Source organism: Ambystoma mexicanum, chromosome 7q (assembly GCF_040938575.1).
Source record: "Ambystoma mexicanum isolate Mex_15411 chromosome 7q, UKY_AmexF1_1, whole genome shotgun sequence".
Classification (NCBI taxonomy): domain Eukaryota; kingdom Metazoa; phylum Chordata; class Amphibia; order Caudata; family Ambystomatidae; genus Ambystoma; species Ambystoma mexicanum.
Window position 1 is genome coordinate 796,577,032 of NC_090941.1, and position 15,340 is coordinate 796,592,371.

The 15,340-nt window shown below is 42.1% G+C and overlaps 1 protein-coding gene across 2 annotated transcripts in view; it reads left to right on the forward strand.

Annotated features, from left to right (window-relative positions):
* LOC138528550 (matrix metalloproteinase-20-like) overlaps positions 1-12,685 on the forward strand; it is a 123,669-nt gene extending 110,984 nt beyond the window's left edge. For both annotated transcript variants that reach the window (XM_069640312.1, XM_069640313.1), the window contains one exon: positions 12,253-12,685. In XM_069640312.1, the coding sequence (XP_069496413.1) occupies positions 12,253-12,353 (101 nt within the window). In that variant the 3' untranslated portion in view covers positions 12,354-12,685. The remainder of the gene's footprint in view (positions 1-12,252) is intronic.
* Positions 12,686-15,340: the final 2,655 nt, after the last annotated feature.

Below are 15,340 nucleotides of genomic sequence, written 5' to 3' on the forward strand. Positions count from 1 at the left end.
ATCTGCGGGATCCTCTCTAGAGATTTCTATAAGGCTAGTTTCCACCACAGCACTCTCCAGAAAGCATAACCAAAAAGGTTCATGGATTTGACAAAAAAAACCCCAGCATAGTATTTGGTAGTGCGGTCCAGAGTTTCCTGGAATAAGTTTTAGCACGGCGAGTTCAAACCAATCTATCCACATTAAAATCCATTGTGTAGAGGTAATCTTTGTAGATAAATAGATAATTTTGATGAAACAAAGTTAAAATAAGTATGCTTGATATCTGTATGCCTGATATCTGTATGTCTTGCGGGTATGAGTGACATCTGTATGCCTTGATCTTTTAGAGGCCATATTTAACAAGTAGATATTATCATTTATGTTAATTATGATGTCATAGGAAATGTCAATTCTGCTATACCACAATGAAAAAGTCTTATTCATTCTACAATTTGAGGTCATGAGCAATACATGGTGGAGGATGACTAGTTTAATATTTGCACATCCACATTACACCAGTGCACAGTACAGATTTCCATCTGGTTGGGGGTGTGCCCAATGCAAAATCAGCCGCAGCCCATAGTCCGCTGGCTCTGTCTGCTAAGTTGATGTTATGGAACCAGCAGGATTTACCCCGAAGCTGCAAAGATTAAGAGCCACTGTGAGCCCTCTTAGCCACAGACAATATCCCCATCCACCAATACGCTGATGACACACAGCTATACCTCAAGATCGGCACTATCAAGGACATCCACAGGCTCAAATTCTGCCTGCCTCTTGCTGATCCAGTCTTGGATGTCAAGTGCATACTTGAAGCTCAACCCCTCCAGATCAAATTCCCAATCTTCACCAACAACACCAAACATACAGACCATCGATCCACACAAATGGACATGAATGCTGGGCATTAGACCCCCACGACCCCGAACTAAACCGGAAATGGCTCCCCCCACTACCCTGAAGACAGAACACCCGCCTCCTCCCCCGGAAACCCACCAATCACCGCCTGCCACTCACAAGGAGACAGTTAATGTTAATTTGTTATATGAGTGTTGTTATTTATTTATTTTTTTTAATTTTTTTTTAAAGTAAGGCAAAATTGCAGTGACACAGTCAGACATCCTGTGCAAAGGACATGACCAGTAATAATGTAAAATGTTTATAACCACAAATGCCAATAAACACATTTTAAAATAAATACAGACCGGGCTATCAATCATTAACCCTGAGGGGGTCACACCCAAGCTCAACCTCTGCGCCAAGTCCCTCTGGTTACACATAAACAAACACCTCTCCTTTAAGACACACACAGCTAGGTAAACTCAGACAGCTTGCTATCTGCTCTGCCTTCTGTGGAAAGTCAAGCCCTTCCTCCCTCAGGCCAGCTTTAGATTTACTGTTCAAGTACTGGTCCTATCCCACCTGGATGGGGTCAATGCCCTCCTCGAAGGCCTCCTGTCGTCCTTCCTTATGCCCCTGAGAAATGCCTTACATGCGGCCACATGCCTCATCAAGGGCCTAAGCAGATGCAACCACATCAACCCAGCCACCATCGAACTTCACTGGCTCCCACTGCATATATATGAATCACCTTCAAGTCTTTCTGCGTCCTCTAGAAGGCAGTCGCTCTCAAGTCACCCAGGTACCTCACAGAGAAACTCAGAATCTCCGGCAGACAGCGTACCACCAGAAACCAGGACACATTGAGACTTGAAATCTGCCGCTGCAAAAGGGAAAGGGCCAGAAAGCAAGCTTTCTCTACCTACATCCCAAGATTATAAAACCTCCTACCCGCCAGCTGCAGACTTGCCCCCATGCTCCTACAATTCAGAAAATAACTCAAACTCAAGACCTACCTCTTTGCGGAGTCTCTCCTCCTAAATACCTAGGCTATCAAGTCACACCCCCCGCCAACTGACTTGCTAGACACCATCCGCCCCTCTCCGCCCCACGACCGTGTACAGCTTTACCCCTCCTCTGCAACTCTCTGTATCCTACCCCTCGCTGTATATCTGTTCTCTTGTTACCTCTGAAAAGCACTCTGTTATGCACCTGTACTGTTCTATACCTCTGTAAAGTGCTCTATTGTGTTTCTGTATTGTTGTATAACTCTGTAAAAAGCTCCATTGTCTCTCAAAGCTCTGTCTGCACTCAGCAAATATAATAATAATAATAATAATAATAATAATAATAATAATAATAATAATACCATCTCTTGGCTTGTATGTTGGAAAACAGGCTACTGGGTCATTGTTTCCAACTGTCAAGGCAATGTAGGATTATCTTTTGTCGTCCAAATGTACCCAACCCTTTTCTGCTTGTACACATTTTACTCTTTGCCAAGGCAGAGTGTAAATACACCATAATGTGGCTCACTAAGCTTTGGATTCTAGCCTTAAAGGATGCGATTTTGAGACCAATAAAAAAGGAGGTTTTTGTGCTGGAAGAAACAGTAGAGCAGCACCTTCTAACTATGTGGAAGCAAAGTAGCCTGGAAAGGTTGATCTGTCTTATGAATGTTCTTGCATCTGACAAATCAAGTTTGCTACCAGAGCTGCTGTATGTCTTCCTGCCAGTGCAGGTGGAGTCTGGCCATCGCTTGGGATCAACTTGTCTGGCTGACAGCAATGAGACAGAATATACCTGTGCCTTAGGAGTTGGGCAGAAAGAATGGTTGTGCTGGCTTGGGTGTGGCATGGTGAAAGGTGCTCTGCTGGTACTTTCTAACCCCAGCTACACACTTCTACATTGTTTATGTGGCATAATGTGGCACTCAAGCCAAAAGAGGTGAAGCCTGTTTGGAATGCCACCTAAGGTTGACAAAATCCAGTGGCAAAATAAATCAAAATGAATCTGTTTACTATTTTGGTAAATGGCTTCAATGAACCCCACACAAACAGGGCTCAACTACTTGTGTTTCTGTTGTTTGTGATCTGACTGTACATGTATATTTGCAAGAAGACAATACCCACAGTTTACCCCATGTTTATAGCTCCTTGTAAATGAAAACCTTAACTTTCATACTACAGAAGAGACTCATGACTTTATATGTGAAGAAGGCAAGGAGGGTGTGAGAGTAGGAGAGAAGATGCAACATGGTCTGCTGTGTCAGGCCCTATTAGCATCCCTGGCCTCCGTCAAACAGGAAACCATTAACCAACAGTCAAAACGCTCTTTTCCATCCTTTCTTCCTGAAAATCACTCATCAAAATACTCAACCCTACTCCTAGGATCTCTTTTCAAACGTCAAAAACTGCTTTTTGGATAAAATCATCAGTTCACAAAGATACATTAAGGCCAACCTATCCCTAGTTGCTTCATCACAAGCCAACTACTCACTACTCGACCTGCAGGCAATAGTTTCTATTTGCTTCATCCAACCCCAACCTCATGGAACGACATCATCAGACTCCAGCATTCAAAAACCTCAGATGACCCTGTCTACCAACATGGCTATTGACTGTATCAACATCAATGCAACTTCCACTGCCATTACGAACACACAGCTTCCAGGGGTCCCATTCTTTCCATTCTCAGCCACTCCTTAAAATAACTACATTCACCTCCACCACATGGGAGGCTTCCCATTCCACCAACAGACTACCTTGAACCACCAAAACATGGTTCACTCACACCCTAAAAAAAGAAAATTAAGACAGACACAAGAGCCAGAGGTGTTTCTTGGAATGGTCCAAACACTACAGTGATGTTCCCCAAGAGTCATTACTTTCCCCCATGAACATCTAAATCCACACGCTGCTCCACATTTCTATGCTTCCCCATTGCAACCTTACTTGGCCTATGCTCTAAGAACACATTTAATGATTTCAGAAAAGGAATCAATACCACAAAAGACTAAATGCTTAAAAATGTCTTTGAGCAAATTTGCTCTAAGACAGAAACTCTCATCTTTGGACAATATCATCGGCTTTAAAAACCCTCTCTTCCCATGCACCTTTAGCCCATTCAGTCACCATACCCACCTGCTAATCTGCAAAATAACTTAATTGTATCTGTATGTCTGAATCAAAAGCTACCCATGACCTCCCCTAATAACACATTCATCAAAGGGTATGCCCTTTAACTAACATAACTCAGAAAGCCCTCCTGCCCATTACACAGTGATCCAAATCACCATGATGAGCACCATCATAAATGTCATTTATGTGAGTACCTTTTCTGAGAATTCCATATCTCACACAACCAAGCGTTGTCGTCCTTTCTTTTTCTCTTGTAACAGGCACATTACAAAGCTCATAACACACATTGGGCCTCATTACGAGTCCGGCGGTAACCGTGCCGGAAATTCCAGCAGGTTACTGCCGGACTCGTATTACCATTCCGCCTCCGTGATTGCCGGAATCGCCGGGGCATTACAACCACGGTGACCCGGTAATTCCAGAGGCAGAATTCTGTTCCCACGGAATCCCATAGGACTCTGTGGGAATGGGGAGTGCGAACACCGGCAATATGCTGTAATGGTGTCGGTGTTTCCATGTCCGCCTGCAGGCTGGTGGTGTTAAATCCGCCAGGTCAGACCTGGTGGGAGTGACACCTCCCGCCTGCAGGACTCTTAATCAGCCGGTCCGGAAAGAACGGTGGTGGCGGATTTACCACCACCGTTCTTTCCGGAACGGCTGACTTGTAATGAGGCCCATTCCCTTTTACACTTTACACAAGGTATAGATAGACCTTCCGGTGTGCTGGTTGTGTTTGCTTTTGTGTATGCTTCTCTTGATGCATGTAGGCTTTCTAGGGAACATTTATTGTTGTTGATTTTACACCTTCTGATCTGGAGTCCTTAATATGAATATCTTCAGCTTATAACGAATATAATAGTAATTGATGTGAACAACTCTTTTATAACACCTGCATCTGTCAAATATGTATATCTGTGGTCATTCTCATGGTCCCTAAATTATCTTTGAATTTACAAAAACAGCCCGAAATGGTCATTTGTGCTATTTGTCTCCTTCCCCTTTCTCATAGGGGCATTTTGAAACAGTGCAATATGAGTTACCATACCATACTGTCCATCTTGGAATGAAAGCTCACTATAAACCATAATTTATATAGTTGCCTTGTCAAGGCGCGACAAGGCAAGGGGGGAACAAGGGAGGACACAACAACGATCTTACTAGGTCCAGTGACATTGAGATTGTGCAAGTGCAGGGAGAGGGAAGGGGAAAAGTGCAAGGGGGAGAGGAAGAGGAGAAGTGCGAGACATAGGATCAAGACATAGGAAAATATTGTGGCCAACAGGTGGAGGTGCAGGGGTCAAGTGCAGCCAACAAGTGTTCAATAAGTGCATGTAGTGCGACTGTAGGGATGCAAATACAGCCCCAGAGTGCAGGATAGCCAGGAGGCAGTGCAAGTGTGCAACTGGGAGGGCAAGGACCTGGGTCCGTGATTTAAGAGGGTAGCCAGGTAATCAGTGCATTTTTAGACAAGAGATCAGCAGGGAAGTAGAAGAAAGAAGGCAGAACAAAGAGAAAAGTCATGAGCTGCTTCCAGAATGAGAGAAGGTTCTGCTCAAGTTTCAGAGAAGCAGGGCGCTGTTCCACCGGCGAAGAGAAAGATCTGCCCCCAACTTATTGCTTAGAGAAGCGATTGACCCTCAGAGAGTTGGAGAAGGAAGAGCGAAGAGCTCGAGAAGGAAGATACTTCTGAAGAGAAAGCTGGAGGTATTTTGGTCCCAGGCTCCAGAAGAGCTTCTGGACAATGCAAAGGGTCTTGAACTGTATCCTGTATGGTATAGGCACGTTACAAATGCCCTATCATATCATATCATATCCTTGCAGCCACAGAGAGCCAATGGAGAGATTTCAGTGCTGGAGGGATGCGATCCCTAGGATTGAGGCCAAGGACAAGTCTTGCAGTCCTGTTCTGGATGAGTTGCAGAGGACGGAGAGTAGAGGGTAGATTTAAAAAGAGGCTGTTACAGTGGTCAAGCCTAGAGAGAAACAGAGCTCTGGAGACAGTGAGCTTCTGTGGGAAGGAGGGGAAAGGAAGAATACCTCTGAATATGTGCAGTTTCACTTCTTAGAGAAATCGAAAAAGTGAGGGGAGAAGGATAGGGTGGAAACAAAGTTAGCCCTGAGTTTCTTAGCCTCGCAGTTGGGAGCAGGAAGAGGGTCAAGGGAGGCTGACAAAAAAGAGTGACTGGAAAGGGGGGGTGTAGGTGTGACAATGAGGAGGATCTCTGTTTTACTGGCATTCAGGCAAAGATTGCTGTTGGCGCACCACTCATGGATTGCAGAAAGACAGTCAGGGAATAGAGGAGAAGAGGTGGCAGAGGGGAGCCTGAAGGCAAGCTGGCTGTCTTCCGCATAGCACTGAACTTTGGAGCAGAGACCAGCAATCCGGTGGGCGAGAGGTGCCAGGTATTGGTTGAACAACCAGGGAGAAAGGTTAGACCCCTGGGGAACACCACAGGTAGAGAGAGTGATTGAGGAGAGCAAGGACCCAAGTTGAACTTGGGAGGGTCGGTCAGAGACGAAAGTGATCGGTAGATATCTGTAGCATTCTTATTATACCAGAGTATATTATGGAAATGATTGATAGAAATTAATATTGTAAAAGTTAAATGTAGCTTAGTAACAAGTGAAGTATGTTACATTTTAGCTTTGGATGTTTTCATGTATTTATTGTATTTATTGGTTATTTGTAATGCGCCTATACATCACATGATGTTTCAAGACGCATCAAGACAAAAAAGAGGCTGGGGGACAAGGGAGCGTAAAAACAAAACAGAAACATTCCTATTAGGCCTTGAAACATTCAGATCGTGCAAGTGCTGTAACAAGAAGGCATCAGGACAAAATGCAGGGGAACAAGGATGAGGAGAACAAAAACAAACATTCCTACTAGCCAAAGAGCCATTCAGAGAGTGCAAGTGCTGTAACAGAAACGGGAGAACGGGAGGCGGGTAGTGCAGGTCCAAGTAGGATAATGCAGCATTGGAATGCTTCACCTCATGGTGCAGGGGGCTACATCAATATGCAGGTACAAGTCAATACAAATTCAACTTTGGAATGGTAATAAAGGCAAAATGCACTTAGGAAAGCCAGACAAGCAATGTGACATGTAAAAATGAGAGAATGCAAAATGGAAAAGCCTCACCTCCTGGCATGAGGGGCTACATCTGGCATGCAGACAAGCAATGTGACACGTAGAAATGAGAGAATGCAGACTGGAAAAGCCTTGCTTCATGACATGAGGGGCTACATCTGGTATGCAGACAAGCAATGTGACAAGTAGAAATGAGAGAATGCGGAATGGAAAAGCCTCACCTCATGGCATGAGGGGCTACATCTGGCATACAGACAATCAATGTGACAAGTAGAAATAAGAGAATGCAGACTGGAAAAACCTTGCTTCAGGCATGAGGGGTTATATCAAGCATGCAGTAACTTACATAATTTATTAACAAATACATGTCAAAGTAAATTACTTAATTTACCTTAATGTGCATGACATCAAAGCCAGAGGTTACCCATGTTAATAATTGCAGTGTGAAAAACTTTGACAAGAAGGTAAGGGATGAATTTTAAGGTACACCGCAGTGATTGATTATGGGGGCATCGATTTAATGAATCATGTATTACCAAAAAGAATACAACATTTGAATATGTAGATGACTTACATGTAAAACAAAATACCTCGAGATGCCTGGACCTCCTTTGTGCCATTTCATTCCTTTTTTCTACCTTTGCATTCTAGCCGTTTCATACACTTGGACATACAACTATCACAACTCACAATAAAACAAGAGGTTAACATCATGTGACTCGAGGTTCAGATACTTAAATACAGCATTACATGCAACTGCATAACTGCATTCCGTGTGTGTGTGTGTGTGTGTGTGTGTGTGTGTGTGTGTGTGTGTGTGTGTGTGTGTGTGTGTGTGTGTGTGTGTGTGTGTGTGTGTGTGTGTGTGTGTGTGTGTGTGTGTGTGTGTGTGTGTGTGTGTGTGTGTGTGTGTGTGTGTGTGTGTGTGTGTGTGTGTGTGTGTGTGTGTGTGTGTGTGTGTGTGTGTGTGTGTGTGTGTGTGTGTGTGTGTGTGTGTGTGTGTGTGTGTGTGTGTGTGTGTGTGTGTGTGTGTGTGTGTGTGTGTGTGTGTGTGTGCTCATCATCTAACACTATTCTAATATATGCTCTCAGAATACATTTTTCTGACAGGGCAAATCTGCTATCTTTAGATCATGAATGATTTATCTGTGCATCCTACTAATTTCACTTTCACCTACTCTATCTAGATATACTTCAAAGGCCCTGTACTCTTCTCGGGCGGAGTTGACACTGGGAGGGTTGTAGGATATTATTGCCAGCATTTTGTATTTGCAACCCTGCATTCAGAATGGACTTAAAGTGGAGGGGGACCAAATTGGTTAAAAGGGTGATGCTTTGAAGATCACAGCAGCAGTGTTTGGATTCAGTATCTAACACACCCTTGAGGTGGTGCCAGAGTGTTGGAAGCCACTCTCTGTCTTGAACCCTCTGCCCAGGGATCCACTGATTCTATCATAGCTGAAATAACTGCCATAAGACCTATGGTACTCTTGGCTCTCTGGATGTTCTAGGGTACAACTCCCATGACCACCTCACCTTCTCTATGCTGGCTAGGGGTGATGGGATCTGTAGTCCAAAACACTTGGACAGCCATATGTTTCAAGGCCCTGTGGTAGAGGTTTCCTGGTGGGATGCCTTCTTTAACCTTGTCCTTAGCTGCAACTAACCAATTATGTGCTCATGCATCGCAAGACATAGTGTTCCCCTAGCCCAACACTTCCTCCACTACCCAAATTCAGGAAGGCAATTTCTCAGACTTATTTCTCCTGATTTAAGTATGACATAATTCTCTGATTATTAGAAAAATCTCTCTTGATCCAGGGATTCACCCTTTTAGCTTCTTGTATTTCCATCCAAAATTCCCAGCATCTCTTATCTACAATTAACTTTCTATTTATCGGGACAAACAAATATACGCAGAAATGAATTAAACAATAAACAGTATGGTGGACACTTAAGAAAATCTAAACGACAGGCACACCAGTCCAAACTGAAGAATAAGACTCAGCCTGGGGCCATCACATATTTTCAGCCAAAACCAACGCCATAGAGAAGATCCACTTTTTAAGATGGTATGTCCACTTCATCAAGGGGGGTCGTTTTCTTGTCTGTAATATGAACATGTGACTCCAAAGATGAACCTTATCAGAGGAAAGGGTTGGAAGGGAGAGCAGGATCACTCAGTGACACCCACAGATGGAGATTAATAAGGTGAATGCAAAGCAGTTAGGTGTGCTGGGAAAAATGGCAGATGAGCATGCAGGTAAGCACGTGAAAAAGTAAGAACAGCTAGGCATAGGTCAAACAATAACAGGTTATCTGCAGCCCTTAGCATAGCCTTCTCATTCTATTTGACCTATTGCAAGGACATTCACCCTCATATATTAAACACTTTTTCTTTGATTTTACTTGAAATGCTGTATCTGGGTTTTCCTGATCTGGAGGATCCCCTTCTTGGTCGCTCTTATTTGCAGAAATGATTAGTGTTTTTCATAAGGTCCTGTTATGCATAGACACCACCCAATTATTTTCTATTATCAGTGCCTTTGGGCCATCCTGGTATTTGTTTGCTTCTTCTTCACCACTGTTATTGCCTTCTCTTTCGCTCATCAATTTTAGGACAAGATAGCAAACTCTTGGTGATAAGTCATGTTATGGGTTCACTCTTACTCAGTCAACCAGTTTCCAAACAGAACATAAATGTCATGCTCCGGCATCCCTCAGAAGAGTAGGAGGTGGAGAAGATCCTGGATTCCAGAAAACGGAAAGGAGGAGTGCAATACCTGATCTGGTGGAAAGGATATTCCTCTCTAGAGGACTCCTGGGAACCCCTGGGCAACCTCAGGGCACCCCAACCCTTGTGTTGTTTCCATAGAGTTCACCCTGGAAAGCCTGGGGTATGTAGTCATAAGAAGGGGCATACTGTCATGTTCCAGCGTCCCTGGAAACTCTGGAGCCAGTGGAGGGTCAGCAAAAGGCCATTCCATTATGTTGCACCAGTGCGTGTCATTTCGGTCTAGTGTTTTTCTTCCTTGCACTTCCCAGCCGCATTTAGCCTGCTAACTCCTCTTTGCGTTGCAACTTTCTCTGCTTTTGTTCCAATGCTAGTGTTCAGTTTTTCCTTTGTGTTTTTCTGCTGCTTCTTTGCCCATCCAACCTCCCTGCAGCTTTCCAGCTACCGGGTTTATCTTCTGCTGCTTTCTCTGCCCGCTCTGGGTTCCCTGCTTGCTAGTGTCTCACGGTACTCTCTCCTTCTCCCATTCTGTTCCCCCCTGTTTTTGATCCAGTCTAGTATCCTGCTTACATGATGCTCTGACTCCTCTCCTTACCTCTTTTGGCTGTTAAGGATTCTCCTCTTCCTGCATTCTCACGCCTAACTCTGTGGGTCCTAGGAAATCTCAGAACCTTTTTGGGCCACACAGATTCCACACTTTCCCAGAACAACATCCCGGGCAACATCATCTGCATGTTTCTTTTTATCTCTATGGCTTTTTCCCCAATTCTGGGCTGTTCCGGAGGTTTAGCCCTTCTTTCCACCAGATCCCATTCCTAGGAAATTGTGGCTACCTCCACGAACAGATCTCTTCAAGAAGAAGGGGACTCCTCAGGGAAACTCCAAGGACAAGGATCCTGAAGATTCCGGACAATGCGACATTACCTCATCCTCAGGTGAGAGTGAAAGGGACCTTTGGGCCAATCCTGACAATATATCATCCTTTTCAAACTTTTCAAATATGTATAATATCCTGCACTAATTAGATTCTATTTTTCTTTACATGTTTAAGTGTGGCGTGGGGGTAATTTCCCATCCTTGTTTGACATTTTTCTGCTACAAAAATTAAGTGGAAATTGGTCAAATGCCTAAAATGAGGTGTATCTCGTGCTGCCCACAGGTGTTGGGTTCGTCAGTTGATAGAAGGACAATGTGAGATGTCAAACAACCACCTTGCGCAAAATAAAGGAGGTGATGGCTGGAAGGTTTGGAATTAACCCTAACCCCTGGCTTTGCTCTGGACAACCCTCCAGAGCACCATTCATTGCCTGCCAAGCCATTATAAAATGGGAAAGACCATATGCAAATCAGTAATGTCCCCACCCCAAAATGGGCAGTCCAGCCCGAACTGCTTGGTCACTTCCCTTCTGCATGACACCAGAAGCATCCCCAAACATGTTTCTGCCTTGTTGGGGCTCAACAGGGAGGAGCAGTTTGGGTCTCTAGGCCCAGCAGGCCCAAACAGACTCCTTGTCCACATGCCTTGCTAACACTGGGAGTGTGCAATCAGTTTTTACAGATGGAATTAAGTGCAAAGATCGGAGTATACATTGTTAACCTGTTCTTAAGGTACAAGGGGCCATGTGGTAAAGATTTATTGGGTGCTACCGTATAATTGTATATGTTACTTTTCTGTTTGCCAACATATGTGTGATCTTTTCCGAAAGCTATGTGTGACTGCTCTTGATGCCACCTATGGCAGACATGGCATTTGTGATTTCATTTGCTTGTGGTCCTATCTATAAAGCGTGATAATATAGCATTGTAGACTGAAGAAAGGGGCCGTTACCACGGGATAATGACCCACCATCAGCCTCAGGTCATAGGTTGCAGAAGGGTCGCATTCCCAAGCAATAATGATACCTCCCGAGGTCTATAATGCTATTAGCATATGGTGATAGGTAGCAAAACGTGTTTTGGAGTTTTTGTGGTGAAGTAAAAAATGGTGATTTATCAGGAGTAAAGTAAACAGACAATTATTACATTAAAAGTGGTTTTGTTTTGTAGTATTTAAATAACATGTCTTCATAAGTTCAGCATTTTAAGTGCAACTGTTGAAGTGGAACAGGTTTAACATGAGAATGTATTAGGTGTTATGTAAAAGTAAACGTATGTAAAAATGCTATAAGGGTTTTTATTAGCATTAAGTCAAACATTGCCCTTGTGCTAAATGCATAGAAAGAATAGAGGCATTTGTTTTTCTAGTGCTGAGTCCATGGGTAACAAATGTGCATAGTTTATGTTATGAAGTCCTGTCATAAATGATATATGTATCAATGAACAAAAAACATGTACATTATCTGTAGATGGTGCACATATATAGTTGTTCATTTCATGTGCATCGCTGTTCTTGATGGCAGTGTTTCTTGTTGTTTTACCTTTGTCATTTCCAGTGGCTGATTTTCCCTTTTAATATTTTAATATAGGTTTTCTATATTTTTTCATTGGACCTCAGTCAATAACGTTTGACTTCGGAACCCAAAGCATTGTGGAGAAGCGTGATGCAAAGACGTGGCTTCGATGCTAGATCGTGGAAAGTCGAATCTCCATCACATCTTGCCATTTTGGCTACATTGTTATATGTTCTATGTTAGAATGATTGCATGCATTTAATTTTATTCGTAAGAGACGGGATTCAGATACTTAAAATGGGTGAATAGATTAGGTTCCACGTCATGAAAATGAGTATGTCTCTTCAAACACTCTTTTTAGATAATAGCCATTCTATTTCTGTAGCATGTATGTAGCATGTAATTTGAAGCTGTCCCAATCTTTCTCATTCCACTGCTCTGTAAGTTATGCATTAGTAACTTTGTGTATGTCATTGTAAATAAAGTAATGGAACATTTACAAGTCTAACACATTTTCATGGTTTGACTGATTCCTCTAATAACATCAGTTAAACCAGTAATAATACTGTCAAACAATGATATGTCTACATATGCATGCTTGATATGAAATAGGGACATAGGCAATCCAGTACAAGGTGTAATAGCTCAGTTGGTTAAGCACCTGCTGCTGAATCATTATGCAATCTGCATTGACCCAGGTTCAACCCCCAGCAGCTCTCTCTCAACCTGTGTCAGTGAATTGAGTACCTTTAAATGTGAGTAATTATAAACCCTTTTAATACAGCACATAGATGTAGGAGGAATACATCGCAGGGGGCATTATACAACTATGATATTATTGCTTCTGAAACAAATACATTCACCAGAAATGAATGGAACAAAATGTCAGAGTTATCTTTCAAGTAAGAGAGAAATATATCATTTAATTGAAAAGGCATTTATTTACATTTTCAAAATGCTGGTATGCTGTGGCTACTCTTAAACAATTCAGCTTTAAAAACAGCCTGTCTTTCATGTTCTACGTCGAGAACGTTGAGAACGCATAGTAAAAACACTAAACACTCATCTTCAAGACCAAAACGTCTTTGTAAAAATCTAAACAGATTAAATACAAATAAAAAAATAAATTAAAAAAACAGCCTGATACAGTGTAACTTTTTAAATTCATTTTCACACCTCTCATACAACACCAACACATGGAAAGTCCTGATGTATCTCAAGCGTGACTACCGTGATCACAAAGGTCTCAGTAACAGGTATGCACCTTCGTGATTACTTGTTAATTTACACCTATTCCTCATGAAAACACTCGTTTGAAACACCCACAAATCACTGACACAATTCAGAGAATAAGTTAGTTTACTAGTCTACTAGAACTTTACATGTGCATAAGGTTACCCTCATGTTCGTGAGTATTCTTCCACACACCCAAGTCTCCTTGTGACTTTGTGAAGAGGTGTAACGTATGCTGATGTATGTTATTGGTCCCCCACAATGAAGCGAGGCTTGTTTTTATTTGTCCAAAACTGTCTCTAACTTCTCTCAGAGGTAGAATCTTTTCAAGGTCTAAAAGGTTGAGGGTAAAAAGAATGTGATAACATGACCCATTGCACTAGGGAACATTGACAGAGTCCTGCTTTTCTCTTTTTTTTAAATCCACTGTGGGCTAGATAAGGTATTATTTCATGTCTTGAAACAATCAGACACTACCCCAATTCAATCATCAAAATTCAGCGAACTTCGAAACACTTGTGAACTTTAATGATTTTCACTTTTGCAGAATAAGTTGGCTCAGGCGTGATACCCTTTTTACTTTTAGTCAGAGGACTTCACAAGAGTGTCCATAGACCTATACTTTCACTGAAAAAGTGGACATAGCAAGTTGCAGGAGATCATTGCAGTCAGATCGTAGTTCTTCATGATAATACAATTTTAACTTTGCAAGTGTAACACTTGTATTATTAGCATATTGCTTAATGTTGTATAATGACTTTATCAGGTAGCCCTTAACATTAAATGATCCTTTTAACAAATACGCATGCCAATAATGGTTTCTGTATTCCTCCTTTGAGTAGCCCTCGAAACTAAGCCCCTACATTTGGGTCTCCATAGTTGTATGCATTTAAAAATCTGTACATCTACTCTTAGGAATGTTTTGTGTTATTATTGTTATTAGTTACTTAGGTAATATTTATTTATAGTTTTATAAATATGTCTAGGTTGTTGATAAGTTACACCACACCAAAATAATTGTTGGAATGTAAATAATAATTCCTTTGATAAAGGAAATCATTTCTATGATATCTTCAATAGTCAGTATTGTGACCCTTCCTGAATTTTACTTAACCAACTTACTATACTTGAGAGCAGCATTTGAGCATATTGCTTGTTTTATTGGCATGAAAAGGTTATTTCACTGACAAATATTGCCATTACTTCTCCTTTTTCATCCAACAGTGTCATCATGCCTAGACATGTATGCCCTGTTCCTGTTCACAACGCACATGGGTGCACGGTTCCCATGCACATCCGTGCTCACTAGGGTGCCATAGTTAGAGCATTGCTGCACTAGAGGTTAGAACAGTTATCCAGAAAGTCAGAAGCCATGACTGTTGGGCTCAATCTTCATTACCAATCTTCTCCTTCAACATGTTCGATATGTTTTTCCTAAAATAACCTATATAGCAGAACTAACATTTAATTAAAAGACTTGTATCAGAGGCTAGCAGTTTGTTGGTGGTCTAGGGGAACTTCTTGGGGGTATGACATGTTTTTCATCAGTATAAACGTGTACATTTATCTAGTTCATTCCTTCTAAGCAACGAGTGATGATAGCTTTATACACTTGGTGATAATCTTTCGATGTTTCTAAATGGCCAAGTCGACCCCACAGATGATACATTTTATTTTCCGTTTTATTTTGTGCAACGTAAATGCTAACGTGCCCACTTTTCCAGGTATTTTCAACCAATGTAATGTATTTTCACCAGTGTATGCTCTTGCCATTCAAAACAATGCGCTCTCCTTGGAAGCACGATGACCCGGAGCACCATAGGTTTAATCCCCGGGTTCACACTTAGAAACCTCTAGGTATTAAGCATGTTATAAATAACCAATTACATAACCAATTACATTTCCAAATGACAAGTCACTCATTGAAAAT